The 22,631-nt window shown below is 40.4% G+C and overlaps 1 protein-coding gene across 2 annotated transcripts; it reads left to right on the top strand.

The window, feature by feature from the left end:
* Positions 1 to 3,226: 3,226 nt before the first annotated feature.
* On the top strand, positions 3,227 to 16,436 carry OTULIN (OTU deubiquitinase with linear linkage specificity). 2 transcript variants are annotated; one of them, XM_058027237.1, is made up of 8 exons: positions 3,227 to 3,357; positions 4,838 to 5,170; positions 7,614 to 7,687; positions 8,513 to 8,607; positions 9,742 to 9,885; positions 12,165 to 12,290; positions 13,312 to 13,581; positions 14,820 to 16,436. In XM_058027237.1, the coding sequence occupies exons 1-8, from the start codon at positions 3,227 to 3,229 to the stop codon at positions 15,012 to 15,014; spliced, it is 1,368 nt and encodes a 455-aa protein (XP_057883220.1). In that variant the 3' UTR covers positions 15,015 to 16,436. The 2 variants fall into 2 exon arrangements, with proteins under 2 accessions (XP_057883220.1, XP_057883229.1); XM_058027246.1 differs by having other exon boundaries at positions 3,313 to 3,357; positions 4,842 to 5,170.
* Positions 16,437 to 22,631: the final 6,195 nt, after the last annotated feature.

The raw sequence follows: 22,631 nt of genomic DNA, 5'->3' as shown, positions 1-22,631 counted from the left end.
ATGACCGTAAAAATGCAAGCAACTTTCGCACACTTAATGTAAAAAATGAAACAGTAACTCTAATTTTAAATTTTCTCTTTAAACTTAAAGAAAAATGAATATTCAATCAATCAATAAAGGAAATACATGCTTCATACTATGGGTAGAGAAGATGAGCCAACCCATATTTGTACGTTTCTTAAGTTTCTGTCTCAAAAAGCCTGCTAGAATTTTGCATGTAGTCATGTAGTGTCACTATTTGCCTTCTGCAGAAGATATATCCTCTCTCTCTCTTTTTTTCTTTTTTTTTTTTTTTTACTGCAGAAACTGGAAAGGAAAAAAAGGTGTAAAATACACAAAATGTATTTAGCTTTAGGTTTAGTTAATTGATTGAACCACTAAGGTTGTCTGTGGTCTGGGCAACAGTCAGGACATAACTGCTGGCATAATAAATATTACTCTGACATAATAATTTCTGAGAATGTTGGTTTACTGACAGCACTCTAAAAAAAACTTTTCTGTTATTATTTTCCAATTAGAGCACATGAGGTACTCTTAGTTTAATAATAATAAAATAGTTACATCATACTGTTACATCCTTTAATAAATATTTTTATCAAATTCATAGGCAATTTTCCCATTTTAAGAATGCTTTTTTAAATGGGCAAACTGAGCTTGTTTAAGAGAAGTGAAGCAGGTTTTTAAACGTGCCTTTGTTTTTTCTTTTTGTGAAAGCTTGTAACTTTAATTGTTCAGACTGGTGCATGTAAAAAATAATGACAGGTTTTTAACTTGCAAACAGCCATAATTTTTAGCAGTGATGTATAGTTTATACTGATATGACTCACACAGTCTCCATTTTCTGTTTGAGGGACTGAAAAACCCCCACTCACTGCATCAAAGCCACATATTTTTCTCAGTCATTTAGAAAAGGAACACAGGGTGCTGGGAACACATTTCTGCTTGATGGACAGCAAAACACCAATTTAGAGCTCACTCTAGGGACAAATAAAATTAGAAACTATAAAAGTGGAAAGCAGCATCTCGATATACCTGTCTTTATGTACCAGGGAGGAGATGTATGTTCTTAGGAATGCATGTCCAAAACCTCTAACAAATTCAGGGAAGCTAAAGGAAAGAAAATATCATGGGTAATGTGTAATTCCACGAGCATATGGTGGATATTGTATTGCCCATTTGACTCTTACTGGTGGGTTTTCCCCATCTATTTTTCCCTATAGCCACAAGAACTGATCACCCAAAGGTTTCTAATCATAATCCTGAAAAATGTGGAATGCTTTTAAAGTCATGCTATGTAATTAACTTAGCAAAGAAGCTAACAACTGCTGGTAAGCACTAAGACATTAAATAAGGTAAAAAATATATTTTCTCATGGTGTTTGATGGGTTCTTTTTTTATCAAAATCTGAGCTGCTAGTGTCCTTCACCAGAAAGTACCAAGAACAGAAATATTTCAGACTTACAAAATATGATCTCCTGTATTACACTGCACGTCTTTGTTGTCTATTTTCATGGACTTTGTTAGTTAGCTTAGTGGTTGTACCTTACAATTAGTAAAAGATGCAGGGAACTTACAGTGGGAATGATCAGACAAAACACCTCTGCCCTAAAGCTGCGGAGAGAACAGCAAAGGTGGGTCAATAACAAACAAACCTAATTTTTAAAAAGTGGCAACTGTATTGGCTCTTAAATGCTACTACATCTGAATTATTTAAATGATGGCAACTCGGGAAACAGGTGAGCATATTTCAAGTGGACAGGCTGTTTGATAGTGAGTAATTCTGGAATGGCCAGCGGGAAACAAGAATGCATATTAAGACAAACCTGTCAGGCAAAAAGCTGTTCAAACAAAGAGATTTTTCAAAGGAGATATTGTCAAGAGCAATCCAACATGAAGTTGATCCACAAGAAGAGCAGTGATAAAGAGACCTAAGGTAATGGATTTTTTTTTATTTTTCCTTCAAACATTCATGATACTTCCACACATCTCAAAGATAAAAGAAACAGAAAATGTTTGTTTACAAAAACATCTATCAGTTTTATGTTAAGTTTCATTATGTTGCAAATTAGTTATCATTGCCATTTTAACCTTTTAGACATTCTACTACCTGATCTCCACCTTTAAAATGTTCTCCCAATATTTTTTGATACTTCAAATACGTGTTATAACTATTTTAACTTCGCTGAAGTTAAAATAGTCTGAACAGTTGGGGTTGTTCAGATTGTATATTTGTGGTAGTTATTTGCCTCCCGTCTCAATATCACTTGTCATACTCAGAGAAAACACATTCTTATGACAGAAATTGCAGAAAGAAGACAAATACTTCATTTCCAGGCCCAATTTCCATGTGAAGACGCCCTCAAACGCCTAAACTGCAGTGGGTTTTCCTATCACGGTACAAATTATACTATTCTGAGTTTTGGGGGCGTTCCTTTTTTTGTTGCTGTATTTTGTTTATTTGGGTCATGTTGTTTTCGTTTCTGTTTGTTTTGGCCGGGTTTTTTTTTTTTTTTTTGGTTGTTTTTGTTGTGGTGGTGTTTGGTTTTTTTTTAAATAACGGGTATGTTTCAGCAGCATGTAATTTTTAAAGGCTTCTCATCTACTCTCCGTGCATGCTTCTCTTCTGCCGTGAGTTTCATAAGGGTGTATCATTAGAACGTGGTGATGTATCTCTATGCACCCAGAAGAGAGACTTCCAGCTTCTGGCAAGCTCCAGACAAGCTGCGAACACACACAAACACACACACATACACACATATATACACGCAAACACACACACGCAAACACATACACACACACACACATACACAAACAGAAATGCAAACACAAACGCACACAAACACACGCACAAACACACATGCACTAACACACAAACACACGCAGACGCTTTGCATTCTTAGAGCACCTCCTTCTACACGGGCCGTCTGGCAGCGGGAAAACAACTCTTATTTCCACCGTATTTTCTGTTAACGAGAACTTATGGTTGCCTTCCACCTTCGGGCGAGGGGTGCCGGATCACTTTCCCCGTTTCCATTCCCCGGGCGGTGGCAGCGGGCTGAGGGCCCGGCGGTACCGCCCTTTCCGGGGGCGGGGCAAGGCCGGTGCCGGTTCCGGCGGGGCGGGGCGGGAGCGGCGGCGGGGCCGACAGGAGCCGGGCGGGCACCCGGGCAGTGCTGGGGCTGGGCTCGGCGCTGCCGCTGCCCGCCGTGCCCGGAGCCCCGCCGGCATGAGCGGCGAGCGGCGGCGGCCGGGCCGAGCCCCGCGCCCTCCCCTCGGGCTGGGCACGGCGGCGGCCGCCGGGGCTCGGCGGGACGTGCCGGCTTCGCGGTGCCGGGCGGGACGGAGCGCGGCGGAAAGGTGAGGCCTCCCCGGGCTGCGCACGGGTGGAGCGGGGACGGGAGAAATCGGGACCTGGAATGCGACTGTGCTTCCAAAGCAGCGCGGGCAGCGGTGTCTGGGGAGGGGATTCTGCCCCTCTGGAGCGCTCTGGTGGGACCCCAGCTGCAGTCTGCACCCAGCTCCAGGGTGCCAGCACGGGAAGGACAGGGAACTGTAGGAACGAGTCTCCAGGAGGGCCACGAAGTTGGTTAGGGAGGATGGAGTTCCTCTGCTATGAGGAAATGCTGAGACAGTTGGGGCTGTTCAGACTGGGAAAAAGAAGGGTTTGGAGTGATCTAATTGTGGCCTTCCAGTACCTGAAGGGAGCCTCCAAGAAAAATGAGGAGGAACTTTTTACAAGGGCAGGTAGTGACAGGATAAGGGGGAAGGAGTCCAGCTGGAAAAGACGACGTTTGGATTAGATATTAGGAAGAAATTCTGTACTGTGGGAGTGGTGAGGCGCTGGAACAAGGTTGCCGGAGAAGTTGTGAATTCCCATCCTGGGAAGTGTTCAGGCCAGGCTGGATGGGGCTTTGAGCAGCCTGGTCCAGTGCAAGGTGTCCGTGCCCACAGCAGGGGACTTGGGACCCCACTGGGACCTTTCAAGTCCCTTTCAGCCCCCTCTGTGTTTCTGTGAGCTCTGGTGCTGAGCTCTGTGCTGTGGGACAGCTTGGTACGTGTCAGGGCTCAGGTGCCAAGGGCTGTAATGCCAGTAAGCAAAGGTATTTTTAAGGTAGGAGCCTTTAACATAGATACAGAAATGTGTAGTGCAGTTTTAAGGTTTATAGAGTGGATATTAAGTTTGTGAGCTCTGATATGATCGGCGTGGGTAACCACTAATTGTCTAGAACAATAATGTGACAACTGCCAAGCAACCCAAAACTTTTAGGCAGGATTATGTGTCAACTTAAGATAAATATCCCTGAAAATTTACTATATGGGCACATCCTAAACTTTTGGGGAGCTTGATAGAATGGATTGTAGACATCCTGTCTTCATACCTTGATTATATTGGAAGATGCAAATATTGGAAATTTTTGTACTTAGCAATGATCCTGGTGGAGTGGATGTTTCACAGAGCACCAGATGAGTTTGTAAAAACTGTTTTCTTGCAGGACTGAAACTTCTTTCTTTAAAATTTCTGTTAATCCTTGCGGTTTTAGGTGATAATGCACCCCAAGGATAGCAGGTGTTTAGTAGGACACTGTGCAGGTTGTGTCTGAGGAACTGGTACAGCTTAGCCTTCATAAGGAATGATGGTCATGAGAGTGAGTTAGACATTAGCTTGGGTGCTGTCTTATTTTACCAATCTGTTTTGGATTTTATTCCTGGTTTTGAATAATTTATGTATCCTCTGAATTCTCAAAATATAATGTAACTCTTAAAATATTGTAGTTTTCCTGAAACATATGCATTTGTTCTGGGTGAGAAACTTCATGTATTTTTTCATTCTTCAAAGCCAGGATAATCTTCAAGGATGGGTGACAGAACCAACTGGCCTTTCTGCAGGTGCCGAAGAGAAAATAGAGAGTGTTCCCACACAGCTGATGAAGCATAAAAATGAGGTTGGTGTTGCTTCTGAGGAACTTGGCTCAGCAAATGCACCTGCAGACCAGACAGAGCAAACTACGTCAGAAATACACAGACAAGACTATGTATACAGAAGTAGTGGGAGACCTGAGAAGACAGATATGATTAAATCTCTTGTGATGGATCAGGATGCATCCAGAAACTGTGAGCTTTATCTGCCTTGGTCTGGTAATCGTTCAGCAGTGGAGTCATTTGAGGAGAGGTAAGGATTAATTTTTAAAAATATATTAACAGTTTTCCTATAGAAAGGGAGGATATTTTCAGTTTATGAAGGTACATTTATGATTTTTTTTCCTTGGTATCTTTGGTTCAGGAAAATCCCATTAACTAGTTCAATAATTTAAGTATTTCCATGAAACTTCTTGCACTATTTTTTTCTTTTGTGCATGCATGTTTTAATTTAATCATTCTTTTCCACTCTTACTTTATTTTCAGTATATTTTTCAAATATTTATCTGAACATTAATGGGGAAAGGCTTTAGTTTGCACAGATTTACTCAACAATTGCTATGCTACAACAGTGTTATGACACACTTTCATCTCTGGAATGAGGGTGCCTGTGCAGATGGATTGCACCTCTTGCCTCCCTGGGTTTCAAAACAACGCTCTTGAAATGCAGTACCTTGTTTACTCTGGATGTTCATCTGTCATGTTCTCAGTCTGTGGCTGCCTCTGTTTTGTCAGCTCCCAGAAAAAAGGTGGTTTCATAATATCTGCAGAAGGGACATGACACTGCTTCCTTTACACCAAACTTCCTCTTTCTTGAGTAATCTCACTGCCTTGGTCAGTTGAGCACTTCTTTCTGCATCTTGTGCTGAATTTATTCAAGGCTGTATGGCAAAAGAGCAATTTCCCTGTCCTGACACAATTTCCCTCCCCATGGGATCCCTTGTAGCAGCAGGTTTCTTCATGCTCAGAGGGGGAGGTTGGTGCTTTAAATTTTAGATACTGGGCTTATACAGAAGATAAGCTAGGGATTGCTGCTGTCACGTACCAGGCTGTGTGTTTTTTTTAATAAAGTTTTCAAGGTTATTAAGTATTCTTTCAAGTCTTCACAAACCTTAATGGACTTCAAACTCTGCTGAGAAATTAGGCTTTGTCCAGCGTCATAGTGTGACATGAATATGGACTTGAAACAAATATTTCTATGATGTTTCTTCTCACCAGATAATACTGTGTTTGATACCTACTAAATCTACTGTTTCTCTTTTGATTAATGATTATTTAGTGTTGTTAAAAATTATGTTTCTTGCAGCTACTTGAGCACTTGAGTAAAAACTAAACAAGTTTTGTATGACAGCCCAGTAGATGAGTTTCCTGGTATTAACCTACATTGCTTTTAATACTAAAGATTTTTTGTTCTCAAGGGAGATATACACAGATGGTTTGAGTAAGCTGGTTTGGACATAAAGAAAAAGAAATACAGAGCCATCATTTAGTGGTCTGTCCTTTCAAGTTTAATGAAAGTAATCCAGTTACCATCTGGCTACATTAAACTCTTTCTCACAGTCTTCCTAATTGCTTGTCCTCTCTTAGTGATGTAAGATGTGCCTTGATTTCTTCTCAATCTTTTGGAGGCAGGCTGAGATTTGGAGTGTTTTTGAGGAGTAGATTAGAAGCTACTAATAGTAGTGGGCAGTAAGCAATAACCTTGCAGCCTTTTTCTGTTTATGTACTTTCTTTGAAAAACAGACTTCCAATGTAAACCTCTTTTCGTGCTATGCCTAAATGATACTGATATGGCTGGTAACACTTTTTTTTTAAAGTATTTTAATTGTGAAGCTGTGATTATTTTTTAGAAGTTTACTTGCTAGATGTAATTATATGACAAATGCCTCTCAGGAGTGGAATGTGAAATTTGCAGTCAGTTTTTTGGACATTGCATGCACCTTCATTTTCAGCAGTAATGTTCCCATCCAAGCCACAGATGCTGGTCTATGCACTATTCTTGCAGGGCATCATTTCCCCTCTCATGCTCATAACTTGACTTCAGAATGTTGTATGTATGCTCAGATGCAGGTTCTTGACAGTGTACCTTGGCCAGAAAGCCCACATTGTTTGAGGAAGAAATGTTTCTCTGGATTTCAGCTAGCCTGTAAGCTGCAGTTTGGATCATGGTGGAAATTCTCCTTAGACTTAGTAACATTCAAACTAAATGCAGGTAGCTGGCCACTTTTCATTGTATTCTGTCATGTGTTCTGCTCAGCATGAGGCAGGTTGGTCAGTCCCAGTGGTGTGTGGATACAAAGCCCTCTTAGGCAGTGTTTCCTTAGCTGCATTATTCATATGTGCAGCAAATAGACATGTTGGCTTCTTTATTTTGCAGATTTAAACTCTAAAATGTAGAAATACTGTAGAAGGAACTGTAGTACTCATTCAACCACAGAAGAGAAATTCAGGCAATGATTTATTACCAGCCTGGTGGCAGATACTGGAGGGGAGCTGTTAAGAGGGTTTTCAAAACTTGTCTCTATTTTTGAGAGCTAATGTTGGTTCTATGAAAATGGGTATGGTGGAAAGCAAATTGAGTTGAAAAAAAGGTAGAAAGACTTAAATACTTTCCTGAGTTGTAAAAAGGGGAAGAGGTTGAAAAAGAGAGGAGGATTTGTGCTGATACTTGAGGTATGTGTTGATTTTTATTGCAGTGAGGAGGACATGTACCGTGATGAAGAAGAAATAGAGAGAGAGAAGATACTACTTAGTGAAACAAACTCATCAGGTACAATCAAACTTTGTGTGAAGTTTCAAATACAGTATTGCAACTCACTGCAGCACTGATGTGTGATGTCCTAATACTCTTTCTTCCAGGGACTTCTATGCACAGATGTCTGTGTTCAATAGCTGTTACTTATGGCTGAGTACATTGTACAGTTTGATTCAAAAAAAGACCAATTCTCTGGAAAATTAATTGTTCTTAATATATCATTCCCTTTGTTTCTGTAGTTACTTTATGAGTGAATGTGAATTCTTTGGAAAGCAGTCACATAGTCTCTGTTATGAGTGTTGTGCTTGAAAATTACTCAGTCATAGTCATCATAGCAGCATCTGTTGCTGGCCTGCCTTGATACCCTCAGTACTACCTGCTTTTGGGATGAAGGCTGCTGGGATTCCAAGGCAAAACTGCATTTCTTCTTTCTGGTATTGTTACTGCCTTACTGAGAAAGATCTCTCCTCTTTCTCCCTTATAGTCTAGCTGCTATAAGAAGAAGAGAAACTTGTCAATATTTTTCTGCTTGGTAAGAAAATGAAGAGTACTTGAGTAATTTCTCCTCTTGGCCAATTAATTTTTGCAGAAGAGAGGAGCAGAGTGTTCCTTGTCTTGTTGAACTACCTCATAGCTTCACGTGTAATTTTCAGAACAAGCTGATTTTATCCGCTCCCACAGCAGTAATTACTTAGTAGCTACAGGTTGTGCTGCCAGTTTCATTTGGCACTGAAGTTAATTTAAAGTGACAGTGTATTTAGAAATTTGATGTGCTTTCTACCTTCTTCTGTTTTATAATGTTCCGTTGCATGTAACATGTTGCATGTTCTGTTTTGACAGAATATAAATTAAGTGTTTCACCTGAAATGGACATCATGGAGTATTGCATGAAGGAATGGAGAGGAAATACACCAGCAGCAAAAAGGATGAGAAAGGTAGCAGTTCTGGTTTTGTTGAATTTTATTAGGTTCTTGGTTTTTGTCTGCTATGTGATTTTTTCTGCAGTCAGTCTTTTAAGACAGGAAATACAGTAGCAGTGTTTTACATTGTGAGGTCTTACGAGTGGTTTACAACTGGCAGATGCTTTTATTGGTGCTCATTGCAAATGTGTTTTTAGCAAAGCTACTTGCTGATAATTTAGGGTTTTGATGAATACTGTCCTTTATTATTGTTTTCAGTTGAAGTTTTATGGTTTGTTTATGGACATAAATTGCTGATTTTGTGGACTGTTGAAGTGCACAGCAGATTACCAAATTTTTGAGTGGAAGGCAGGTAATGGAAAGTGGTGTATTGTATGGGTTTTTAAAATTTTTTCCTGAGATTTTTACCAGTTTTTGAACTGATTTTTTAATAATAATCTTGACCTAGAATGGTAGAAAATAAAGTTGTTTTGTTGCTTGAGAAATTTAGTGCTATGTCTGAGTAAAAATAAAGATACCTTACAAAAGTCAGAAACTCCCCATGCCTCCCTGGAGAGATTGCTGTGAGACATATGGACCCACAGGACATGGGCCCTTGCCAGGGCAGCTGAGCTGCAGAAGTGCATTTCAGCATCGAGGCTTCTGCTGCCACTGAGTGTGGGAACAGCAGGGAGGGAACAAATGTGCTGAGGCAAGTGTCAGGATATTTCAGTGTAAACACAAACTTGCCCTGAGGCAGAAACAAACTACATCTGCCATGTTTGGGTAAGTGGCACCAAATAGTGCTCAAATTTCTTTTAAGCATCATGTGTAGTCTTGTGTGTGTAGGATGGATATTTTTTGGAAATCCAGATGAGTTAGCTACCCATATTTCAATGATGTTTATGTCATAAAGCAAATACCTCAAACAGTTATCTATTAGATTTCTTCAGTTTCTTGTTGTTTTTCAGCAGAACTAAATTTTTTTCCAGAGTATAATCTGTGACACAAAAACATTTGAACTTCCAAAAGGGGTAGTGCGTCAAGCTTTTTTTTAAAGTAGCATTGGTATTTGGATGATACTATTCCAATACCTCTTATGTTAACAGTGTGTGACCTTAAAATGTTTTATGAATGATTTCATGTTCTTTGGATTTTGTGTTTTTATAGGGATATGAAGCAGTTGCCCAGAAGTTTGCATCTATAAGGAGAATACGAGGTGACAACTATTGTGCTTTCAGAGCAACTCTTTTCCAGATATTAAGCCAAGCTACCCAGTTACCAAGGTGGCTGCAGAGTGAGGATTTTACTATGGTATGTGTCAACTGATCTGACAATAGACTAATATTGGGTCTAACTTATCATGATCTCATTTCTCTGTTATATAATGTATATGCTCACTTGTCAATATCCCCTGAACTGAGAAGTTGTAATTTTCAAGATTATTGTTTGTGCACAGTCATTCTTTCAACTTGGAATTGAGTCCAGGTGCCCTTGGTTTCCAGTTTATAAAGGATATAAATGATACTGCAGTGCTTACTGGAATGTCACTGTCACTTGTCTGTCCTAATCTTGCTCTCTTGGTTTCTTCTTACTGCCTATAATGTGGCAGAAAGAGATTTTCCACAAGACAGCTTGCAATAACGAAAAATACAAACAATTTATTCTAACATTTGCAAAACCCCCAGCTTTTCAAAATTATAATATCTATTCTTGTGTGCCATATATGGTTTCTCTAGAAAGTGGAATAACAAATTGGATGCTGTAGACTTTGCAGAATGTGTGTAATTACCTGTGTCTTAAATGTTGTTTAAAATTAGCATAAGAGCAATTGCAACCTGACACAAGGAACAGTTTTTGTGGAGCACTGATGTATGAGAAGGGCAAGGTATTCCCCTACAAGCAGAAGAAGAATATTCCAGAAATATTCTTGTGTCAACAAAGTCTATTTGAAGATATTAGTGAACATGGAAAAAACATGTGAGAAGCTGCCTATTCAGAAGTGAGCCACTTGAGAAGAGCAAGGTTCCAGTTGTCAGGGTGCTGCTGGGAATGGAAATGGTGAATTTCTGATGCAGGCCCTGTGTGTAGGGTAGCAGTCCAAGTAGAATCACACTGCCCTTACTACCTTTTTGCATCACTTTAGAGGACCACTGAAAAGTTCTCATTCTGGCCACTCTAATTTTTAAGTAAACATTTTGTCATTATATTTTTTGTAATTACTGATGAAAATAGTTCTGTGAGGTGTTTTTACAGCAAGTACATTGCAAAATGGTTTCCTTTTTGTAAAAAACACATTCTTTCAGCTCTCAACCATTTCCATGTTATCAGACTAAAGAATATAGTTTCCCAATGATCCTTTAAAGAGCAAACTTTTTAAAAATTATGTACTTTGAAGTTTTTAATGATGTTCATCTTTTTTTTGCTACTGATTCATAGAGGAAAATGTCATATGATAATTAGCATTTTTTTAAAAAGGGTGTATACCTACAAAACAAACTAAAATGATAAATTGTTATGCATCAAAGCAGAAGGCACATAAGAGAAATGTGTATACTGACAGCTGGCAGTACAAATAAAACAGGGTTTTTTTGGTTTTTTTTTCTTGTTTTTAATTTAAAATTGTGATTACGTGCACATTTGTAGTTGTAGAAGTTACTGGCATATAATTTTGGATTGTTTCATTCTATGTGCACAGGATGCCAGGCTGGGTGGGAGAAGATCTGTGCCTCTCTGACACAGACTTGGTTGCCACTAAGGAGAACACATGACTAGTTTGGAGTCCTAATAAAGTGAAAATGGGCTGGTGGTGGCTGATGGCATAAGTGCTGCTCTAGCCAAGTATTTACCCCATTGTAAGACCCAAGTTGCTCTTACAGTTTTAGCAGTAAAATGGGTAAATAGATGAAGGTACAAAACTGGTCGTGCAACTGCTAGAGTGTCCTTCAAGGGAGGTGTAAAAGCTCTGAACTGAGCAGGTGTAGCACTTGAGCAGTAAAAGAGGCAGTTCTGAGGCTAAAACATGATCTGATGCATCAGCAAATTCCCAAGTTGTTTGCTTCTTTAATAAAAAGCTGTCCTAGAGTGTTTGGATCATGCTCCTTGAAAAGGAAACAGATTTTTTTTGGTGTGTTCTGGACAAAGTAGTTTGTGTGTGGTCTGCCAAGACTTCAGGACGATCTGATGAATGTAATTTTCTCTTCTGTTAGTTCAGGAACACTTTCAAACAAAGTCACTGTCATCTATCTGCTGTTGGAGGAGTGTTTTAATTTAAAAAAAGCAAAAACCTCAAAACAAAATAAAAAAAACAAACAAAAGACAAGGCATGAGTAACTTGGTGGGTAATTTTTTCAATGCTTATGTGTTAGATCTGGAAATAGTAATAGACCGCAGTATTCTTACTGTTACCCAGCAAATATTATAAATAGCCACTTGTGCTTGGTTGTGGTGATCTTACTATGATATCTGAGCAGAAGGCTATTTGAGGTATTGTTTTAAGGTGAAAACTGTTAATAAAAATAAAATATGCAGGTTGGTGGCATTTCCTCTCCAGACTTTTAGCTTAAGCTGCCTTTTCTTCTCTCAACTTCCAGCTTCCTGAAAACTTGCTGAGCAAGTATGACTGGATCAAGCAGTGGCAGCTCAGACAGAAACCTGGCAAGAGGATGGGAGAAATAAGGGATGAAATAAAAGAGTATTTAATACTTCTAAGGCAAAAGGTTGGAAAAGTATTTATATATTCTTTGGTCACTTGCAAATAAGAAAAGTGAAAAAGATTTTTGAATGTGGAGAATTTAATATAAGGACGCTTTCATTAGTGAAAGTCCCTATTCTGTATGTGTACTGCAAAAAAGTCAAGTGAAGAATGTCTGTTCAGATATGGGAGAGGCATCTGGTCTTTTACTACTTGCAGTAGCCTGATGCTGGAATTAATTTGCTAGCAGCTCTGCAGAAAACTATTAATTAGACAGATTTCAGTGAAAAAATTAATATAACAGAGTAGCTTTCTGCCTCTATAATTTCTTGTATTTATTTGAAGGAATGATGTAAACTGCAGACAAATCTTTTGCTATCTGGACGAGATTAAGGAAAGAAAAACACAACAACTCTGAAGTAATTTCAAAGGAGTAGTTTTTGTTCCTTTTTTATACATTTATTTCAGGTCATAGAACATGATTGTCCCTTAAATGTTCATACTGTATTACCTAGCCCCATGCTTTCTCCCTCTTGGAACTCTGGAACCTATTAAAACACTTCAGTTGTTCCTGTCTTACTGTGAATGAAAATTCTCTTCATGAAGGCTTTTAAGAGTATTTGGAATACTGCATTCAGCAGTTTGAGGATTGGAATGAAATATGCATTTTGAGTAACAGAAATGTAAAAAATATGAAGTATATAGGCTTTATGGCACAGGAAGCAAAAAGGTTATTTATTACCTTAATGTGTATTGTCCCACAACAGTATTTGTTCTGCCACCTTGCAGCAATTTGTAGCATCCCTTCCTTTTGCTTTGCTTATGGATCAATTTAAGCAAAATCAGACTAAGTCAGCCTGACCTTGTTTGGGGTACAGTTGTGGAAATATTCTTGATTGTTTTTCAAAGGGCACAAAGCCCTTCATAAGTTAAATTCTGAGTACCTGTCGGAGCATCTGACAACTCACAAGTGACTTTTTGCAGCTCTGGCGTGGTGATGGCTGTTGGTTTGTGTTGTGTCTAATGGTTTGTTGGTTTTTTTTTAGTGGAAGAATATAAGTGAAATAAAGGGTCCTCTTGAGAAACAAGAAGCTTGTGATAAATTGTTTAAGAATGAAGAGGAGGAGTACAGTCTTTATGAAGCGCTGAAATTTTTGATGCTTAACACTGCCATTGAATTATACAATGCTGATAAAAGTGGAAAGAGAGTGCCTGTCTTCTCCTGGCTCCTGTTTGCACGGGATACATCCAGCAACCCTTGTCAGTTAATGCAGAATCACTTGAATCATATTGGTCACAGCGGAGGCCTTGAACAAGTAAGGAGAGGTTGTTCTTTAAAGTGTTATTTTCCTGTTTTGGAATTTTCAGTTTCAAGTGGTTTAAGAAATGTTTCAGGTTTTGTTGGGCTGACTGAAGCATCTGGTCTGTTGTTGGGAAGAATATGTTAGAACTGCTTGCTTATAATGAGAGTCTGTAAAGGCCCTCCTTTGAAACACCACGTTTTGTCTGGGGGCTGGCAGGTAGCATTCTTTGGAAACAGGGTTTGCTATTAATAGAACACTTGTATAGATCTCTTTAGTTGTTTGCTTTTTAAAAAATACCACAATAAAAGCTAATACTCAAATTATGAAGACCAAGTGTAGCACATACACAGGTGAATTCTGATAAGCTAATGGAAGTTACTGTTTTATACAGGGCATAAATGGTACACATATTACAAAAAATAGGAGTTGAATAGACTGAAAGGTTTTGGAAACATCCATTAAAAAAATCCCATTGAATTCATGACAAGTGGGACACTGCAATGAAGTTCACAACTTAATTGTAGATACTAGAAACATGGAAGTATTATGTTTTGATTTTGTTTCTCATCTTAAAAATCTGACAACTGCAGTATAGATAAGACAGTTTGCTGTTTCTATGAAAATAGGTGATTCATTGGTGACTTTTTTTGCTGCTCAGTTTATGTTAAGAAGGTATGTTACCAGTTTTTTGTGCTGACTATCTGTTTATTTCAGTAAGATTCTTTGTAAATTGTAATGTAGAACAGGATGTGCTAGTCACTGTAGTAGATGAAGTAGAAACTTTTCACAGCTTTTTCTGAATTTCTTCTCCTGTCAATGTGCTAAGGGCTTTCCATTTACTTTCATTTGGTTGGAAAGTTCAAAGTACCCTGTAAGAGTGAAAGGATCATTGTCTGAAACCCGCTCTTGTCTGGTTTTAAGTGACTTAACAGGATGAACACTGATGCAAAAGCATGTCTTTCCTACCTGCTTGCAGCAATAGGACACTGTGTAAAGCAGTTTTTCTTTAGGGTGATTTTACTACTGTGCCATTGTGGATTTGAGGACTTTGTTGTTAAATGCATGGTGTCATAGAGGGGGATGATGGAGATGAGAGAATGAATGAGAGAATGAATGTATAGGACTTCTCATTTCACAATTTTTGTCTTTGAAAAATTACATCTGATGGGTATTAGTTTATTATTTTTATGAGGAAAATCTTTCAGGAGGCATGTTGAATTTTACACCAATATTTGCTGTTTCCAATGTAGGTGGAGATGTTTCTCCTTGCTTATGCCCTGCAGTACACCATCCAAGTGTACCGCCTCTATAAGCACAGCACTGATGAGTTCATCACACTTTACCCCAATGACCCGGAGGAGGACTGGCCTGTGGTGACTCTCATAACAGAAGATGACAGACACTATAATATTCCAGTCAGAATGTGCCAAGAGACAATGCTGTGAACAGGTGATTGTTTGGCAGACAAACTTGTGCTGCTTCGGGAGGTTTCCCATGCTACTTTGAAACAGGACAATGACAAAATCCATGTGATTAAATCAACAACTTGAAATCTGTGTTTTGGAAGTTGACATCTGAAATAAAGTGTCAAATAGGTACTATCTTAAATAGTAAAGGTTTTGCAAGCACGGCTTTCTTTTCCATCAAAAAGAAATGGAAGCTTCTGCAGTCCTTTTTTCTTGAAGGACTTACTCTGAATAGAATTGCCAAAATGATAGATTTATCCATTTTATTTCTTTCATGAGGCTCTGTGGTAAGACATGAGCTAACTTTTTGCTCCCCAAAATAATGACAATTGAAATTTCTGGGAAAGTAAGGTGGCAGTGTCTTGACAGATCTTTGTAATAGTGCTTAGAAGCCATTTATACAAAATTGGGTCTCAGGAAGTAATACAATTCTTTTGCAGTTGGAATTTAATGCCTGCCATGGTTTATGCTATAAGAGAGATGTTACTTAAGTTTTCTAATGCTTTGGGTTGTTTTTCTCCTACATAAGTGTCTCTTATTTAGGTGTCTGTTACACTGAAAACGCTCTTCCCCTTTCAACCCATGGAGAGGAACATGGCAAATGTGATAAGGGAGTATAAACGTTGTTTGATAGTTGGTCACAAAGTCAAAGAGTACAGAGAATTCCCACTTCAGTTATGACAGGTGATAGAAGGGAGCCACATGTCTGTTCACTTCCATGTCTGTTCGTGTTATTGTTCCTGTACTGTTAATCCTCTCAGGCAGCTGCTCTAGAGAACATGAGGATTTTAATTTGTCCAGGGAGTTCAGTAGATGGAAATAAACTTTTGGTGCAGCTTATTCCTCCCAAGAGTGGAGATATCAGAGGTTCTGTTTCTGCTTAGTTATTCATTATGCTTTAAAACTGAAAGAATACAGAATGTATCAGATGCTGGGAGTGCTGACAAATCTTTAAAAATAATTAAATAATAAAGCATTCAGCTTTTGGGTTCAAGTAGAAGTATGTCCTACAGATGACTTTTGGAACAAGAGAGTGAAAGCTGATTTAACCAAAATGCTGGTCACACGCACGTCACTTAGAATGCCTTCATTTGTAAATGGGGTAAGGTTATAAAAACTTCTCATTTGAATATTTGGACAAAGTGACGTGCAAAATTCTTCTGTTCTAATTGAAATTAATTTGTTAACTATTATTGTGGAAGGTAATATACACAATGAAAATGTTTTCTAAAAGTTCTGTTCTAAGAAAAGTTCTAGAATGTGTTTTAAACACATTAATGAGGCCTATCATGTACTCTGTTATATATGTCATGTTTTCGTTGCCTTCTAAATCCATTTGTTTGTTACTGAAAATTTCTGGGAGCTACAAGGGAATAAAAAACTTAAATTCATCTGGCAGCATTTTGTTTCTTGTTTTATAGCCTATACTTTAAATTTTTAATGTTTCAATTTTTGTAATCCACGTTGGTTTGTTCATGAAAGGTGTGAAGTATAGTAACCTGTGTTAAAGTAATTATTGGCTGCTTGCACACAGGCAGCAAAACCAAGTAATTCCCCGAATTGATGTTATCCAAGAAAAGCTGAAGAGGAGGAAAAATAAATTAACTTTTGCAACTCATAACTCTGACAGAAAAGTTGTAGTTATGAGTTAATTAGCTGAAATTTTTGAATTGTGATATATATTCTTGAGATTTAACACCTCTTTGAAAAGATATTGTCACACCTGTAGAGTAGTGGTTATGAAGGCATAACAAAAACCTCGAAAGCAGAGGCTTTTTAGGGCCTGAGTTTGTAGCCATTATTAGGGCTGGAAACAATGCACATAATTGTCTTGTATCTTGAACTGGAAAGGTGGGACTGGGCATAAGGTGCTTAAGTAATGTGGTTTCTGCTAAAAACTCCCGCCTACACCAAGCTTATATTTTGCCTTTATCCTGTTTCCTAGTAAGCTTTAAAGTATGCCTGGAGCTGCAGCAGGCAATCTGTCCAAGCTGAGGCTGGGTGAGGCTCAGAGAAGCCTCAGGTTGGTGTCCTGTGGGAGCTGCCCAAGACCTGGTGTGTTTGGTTCAGGACTGAGCCTTTATTCAGACAGCTGAGCCCAAGCTCGGCCATCTCTTGCCAGGTGCATTTCTGTGTGACAGTGACAGCCCTCTCGTCCAGAGCTAGTGAAGGAGGCTGGAGAGCAGTGTGGGAGCTCCTGTCTCACCTGGATGGCAGATGTGGTCAGGGAACCGTGTAGATGTGAAGGAAGTGGGGAGAGGGAGCTCTTGCACCGTGTATGGAGTGCAGGGCTCAACTTGGCATCTTGTGTCCCTGGTGTATAAATAGTGTTGGTTGTGCAGCTCCTGCATCTTGTTTTCTTCTGGACATAATTGCCATTTGTTTTCCCACTATGCTAGCTGGCAGGACAGGATCAAGAATGTCTGAAGGTGGCCAAATGTTCTTCATGAATGCTCCTTTTTTTGCTTAATGCTGGAAGATGACAGGAGCCGTGTTCTCAAGCTGGCTGCAATGAATATTTGTGCTATGACATCAACTAATGTGCTCCAAGCCAGACACATTCAAAGAATATGTCAATTTATGAATTTCTTGAGGAGAACTTCAGGCTCTCAGAAATGGAAAAGAAATGTTATTAATTCCACAGAGCTGAAAGTGAAGCATCACATTCAGCATGGTAGAAACCTCCCAAAGAAGGCTTCTCTCTAGTCCCCTTTCCCAAGAGCACTCATTTCTGCCTGGGTGCTGATGAAATTCTGGAGTTGCTGTTCACAACTCCAGTGTCAGTCATTGGGATGGCAGAAATGCTACCCTGAAATGTACTGAGCCATTGCAAAACTGGTCAGTACTGACTAAAGATTGGTTTATCAGGGCTGTTGGGAGGATACTTTGGTGTGCTGAGGAAGGAGGGGCACACTGAATGTGATCACCAGGTGTCTCCTCTACGGGACAGTTTGCCCAATTTGCCCCTTCTTGGAATTGTGGGGTTTGGGGTGGTGTTTTTAGACACCTGCCTACAAGGCCTTTGACAGCATACATTTCCTTTGGGCTGTTGCAGCAGTCAGTGCTGCAGGGGCTGTAGTAGGTGGCCTCTACATGTGCTCTTCAGTGTCAGGCCTTCAGTTTGGAAAACCAATTTTTTTAAATTGAAAAAAACCCAAACCTTCATCTTATATGGGCTGAACACAGTGGGTACTTTCCTCCCTCCCCATCTCTCTTACCTTTCTAGAATCAAATACTTCTGCAACCGCTTGTGGCTTCCTGGGGTGGGACAGAATTCAGACACTGCCCTGTTACATAATCTAAGATGTATGGTGCCCTTGTGTCTCATACATCTTAGATTAAAAAAAAAAAAAAAAAAGACAAAGAAAAAGGGAAAAAAAAGAAATAATAAGAAAAATGAAACAAGTGCCCTTGTGTTAGGGCGTTTCACAGACGTTTCCCTGCAGATGTTCGCCTCTGGCCCGCAGCTGCCCCGGCCGCAGTTTGGGTTTTGCAGGGGAGCCCAGGAGGCCTCACCCGGTGCCGCTCCGCCGCACGGCTCCCCTGCCGCTCTGTCACCAGGGGTCCCTGCAGGCCAGGGGACACCCAGCTGGTGGCACCCGCAGCCCTTCCTTCGCCGTAGCGCTCCCGCAAATGCAGAGCGCGGGGCCGATACACAAACACCGACCGCGCTGAGGAAATACGGTGTGGCCAAAACGCTTTGCCTTGTGACCTAGTGATCTACTGATCTTTGCCTTGGGATCCAGTGATCTCAAAAGACCCGGGTTTAGCAGCATCAGCCTGAGAGACTTGCATGACAGATGTGTAAGTTAAAGTTCTTAGTGCATAGATAGGTGAAAGACATTTTGAAGACGTGGAACACTGTGAAATGAAGTGATAAGGAACTTGAGATTTTCGGTGCCTTTATATTTTTAGCTTTCTGAATATCAAGTAGTTCATCTGTTTTACACCTAGAATAAGAATCTGCTAGTAGGAGTTGAAATTTGTAGCAAGCCCTCTCTTTGGCTGCTGGGTATCTGGTTTTTTTAATGCATTCATCCAAACCTTCATGTGATGTATTGAGGCATGTGAGTCTTCACAGTCAGAATCACTCTGTGACAGTGAATCCTGGGCAGTGGTTCTGGGATAACCTACTCCTGCTTCACAAACATGAGGCTACACAGTGTCAAAAATAATGTATGGTGAGAAATGGTGGGTTGGATTCTCACATTATCCAAGAGTGAATCAAATAACTTTTAAGATGTAGAAACCTGTTAGTTTCCAACTGCAGTTGAAGGTGCACAAAGCATAACTTATTTTTACTGTCCTTATTATAAAGGGGAAAAAAACCAGTTGTAGCTGAGATACTTACAAAGATTTAAAGTACCTTGAAAAACAGAATATTATTGCCTGTACTGCTGTTAATGAGATGATAATTATTTCTAGGTAAAAGACATACTCAGTGTAAAACTGAATAGGCTATATTTAGAGATGGACTATTGCTGTTGTCATTACTGTTTATGTCTTCTGCATCACAAGAATTTTTTTGCTTTTGTATAAAGGGTAAGAGAAATAATAAATTGCATTGAGCCAGGAGAATGTACAGGATGAGGCATAAACCTGCAAAATGTGTCCATTTCACTCAAATTCTTTCAAGGGCCTCTACTTTGAATATTATTTTTTTCAGTGTTTCATAACATTTTGGCCTTTGTTTTATACAGAAGACCTGGTATTTTGCTCAAGGAGTGGTTCTGCAGAGCTGAAAGTAAGAGCTTGGGGGAGACCCTGCTTCTTGCCCCTCCTAGGCAGGTTCATCTCTTGCTGCCAAACTTCAGCTTCTGTGCCAGTGAACTGCATCATGAGTGCACTTGCATTCTGGAGGATTGTATTCCTTTCAGGAAGCCAGCAAGCAGCAGTCTAGAGCAGTTGCTGTTCTCTCACCTGAGCATGTCTTTTGAGTTCATATTCAAAAGGGAGACAGAAGAGCCAATAAAATTTCTTCTCAGGGGTCATTGTTGAGCTGCTTGGTTAATTGGGTTGAAAACACAGAGATAAGGGAGGGTTTACAACTAAACCAAATTTCACCAAATTTCTCTGAGTTAATATGTGATGGTGTTCGCAGGGGTCTTAGGATGAGGGAAGAGACAAGAATGTTGACTCCATGTTTCAGAAGGCTTGATTTATTATTTTATGACATATGTTATATTAAAACTATACTAAAAGAATAGAAGAAAGGATTTCATCAGAAGGCTAGCTAAGAATAGAAAAAGAATGATTAAAAAAGGCTTGTGACTGACTGAGACAGTCTGGACAGCTGACTGTGATTGGCCATTAATTAGGAACAACCACATGAGACCAGTCACAGATGCACCTGTTGCATCCCACAGCAGCAGATAACCATTGTTTTCATTTTGTTTCTGAGGCCTCTCAGCTTCTCAGGAGAAAAAGTGCTAAGGAAAGGATTTTTCAGAAAATATCATGGCTACATTAACAGTTTATTTCCCTTGTTTAAATAGCACTTGCACAGTGGTAGGACAAGCTGTCTCCTGTGAGCCTCAGACTCTCATCTTCCATTCAGGCTCCCTAAGATCCTCCCAGGCAAACACCCACTCAGAGCATCACTGGCCTCCTGCACCTCCTGCAGATATTACCCCAGAGGATGGCACATGATTCTTGTGTACTAGCTTTTAGTATCTAATATTAACATTGCTTTTAGACAGCCAAGTTCTTCCACAGAGTTCATTTATAGAGGAGCCCTCTTTAGAGCTCTCTTTGCTCAGATGTTCTGGATTTTGTCTCATCAAACATATATTGCAAACATAAAACCTCTTTTAATTACACAAAATAGTGCATCTAGAAGATTAAAAAAAAAGGGAAAAGGAAAAATGAACTGGAGCAATGCTTAGGGATGTTTAAAGCAAATCTGTGATAGCTTCAATAATCACCTTGTTTGTAAGGCATGAGGTATGAAAGGTCCAGGTATCAATATAATCCCCCAACACCCCATCCCATGGATGCTCATTCTGGTGTGTCTGCCTTCCCAGAAATATGTTGTTTTCCATAACAACAGCATGGAAAAGTCAAAGGAAAGAAGGGTGTGAAGTTTCCTTTGAGGAGGAAGAAGAGAAGGTGTTGCACTGCTGGGACTGTCATCATCGGTGGGGCTTGGCACCAAGACCTCTGGTTCTTTAAAGAAATGCTGCACTGGAGGATGTGGGAATTTACCACAGGTGGCAGGTGGGCTCAGCACAGAGCAATCTATTCTGGCTGTAAGTTTGGGAGCACTGGTTCCAGCTGCCAGGAAAATGTCTGCTCACGAGACACAGTTTTTATGTCACCTAGAGGGAGGAGGCCCATTTCTCACAGCTGCAGGACAGCCAGTGTAGAGAGCTGATAACTGCTGCTTGGCTTTCTCCTGGGTTGTCAAGCAGCACTCAGGCTCTGGTTTTCCTCCCTGTGGCTCTCCATGCACATTGCAGGGACTGGGAGAGTGTTTGCTGTGGCCATCCAACACATCCTCATTCAGAAGTGTCACTTACAGGCAATGGTGAGGCTTCTGCTCCCTTAGTGCCACCCCTCTGTTAGTGTCAGCACTTCACCTGCCTGTGGTAAGAAGCCTTTTCCTTGGCAGGGTAGGTCTTCCCCCAGCAGCACAGATGCTGTAGATCTACGGCAGAGCTGCATTCTGCCACCTTGTCACTGATTTTTGAACACAAAAGTAAATGCTGTGCAGAACCATCCACAAGTGGGAGGGTTTCTGTCTGGAGTTGGGCACTTTCTCATCTGAGGTCTGTGCAGGCCCTTGGGGGGAACAAAATGGATTATATTTCAATATACATTGTTAATGGAAGAGCTAATTGTCATCATTACTGATGGAGGTCAGAGGAGGGGCTGCTGATGGGTGTGAGGGAGAGGACACTTTCAAGACTACAAGCTAAGAAGATGAAGCAATAATGTTATTTGCTCTCATACTGCGTGTTTTACTTTTTCCCTGCTTCAGATCAGTCCCTAGCTTTCTTGGGAAGAGTGAAATAAAGCGTACAAAGTCCCTGAAAGAGAAAGCTTCGTTTGAGAAAGGTCAGACTGGCCACCATGTGACTCTGTGTGTGCTGTTTGGCCCTGCTCAGTCTGCTCAAGAGGAAGCAGTGTGGCAGCAATTCTCAAACCTGTCCCAAACAGGCTCTGGCCTTCCGAGCCATGGGATGCTTGCTCCCTTGGCCTGGCCTCATGAGCAGCACAAGGGCACTATCTTTTCCTGAGCCCTCCCCAAGCTCCCTTTTCTTTTCCTATTTATTTTTTAGCATGGCCTCCTGCAGGGGCAGTGCTGTGGGCAGGGAGAGGCTGGGAAGGTCAGGGACCACTCTGTGTGTGGGACAGCCGTGCCAGCAGCCAGCGAGCCGTGCCTGGGAGTGGGGCAGAGACAGATCTTGCTGGGGTAGGTACCCTGATTGTGTCCTCTGCTCTGCTCAGCCCTCCTGGGATCAGACAGGAACGTGACTAGACATAGGCAATCCTCTCTGCAGGCATGGCTGGAGAGCGGGAAGGGGGAGCTGGACACGGTGAGAGCCAGCTCAGGGCCCTCCGAATGTCCCCTGGACTGTTGTGGTGTGCTGTAAT

Source organism: Melospiza georgiana, chromosome 1 (genome assembly GCF_028018845.1).
Source record: "Melospiza georgiana isolate bMelGeo1 chromosome 1, bMelGeo1.pri, whole genome shotgun sequence".
In the NCBI taxonomy this organism is placed as follows: domain Eukaryota; kingdom Metazoa; phylum Chordata; class Aves; order Passeriformes; family Passerellidae; genus Melospiza; species Melospiza georgiana.
Note: the sequence above shows the minus strand (reverse complement) of the source record. Positions and strands in the feature narration are given on the sequence as shown.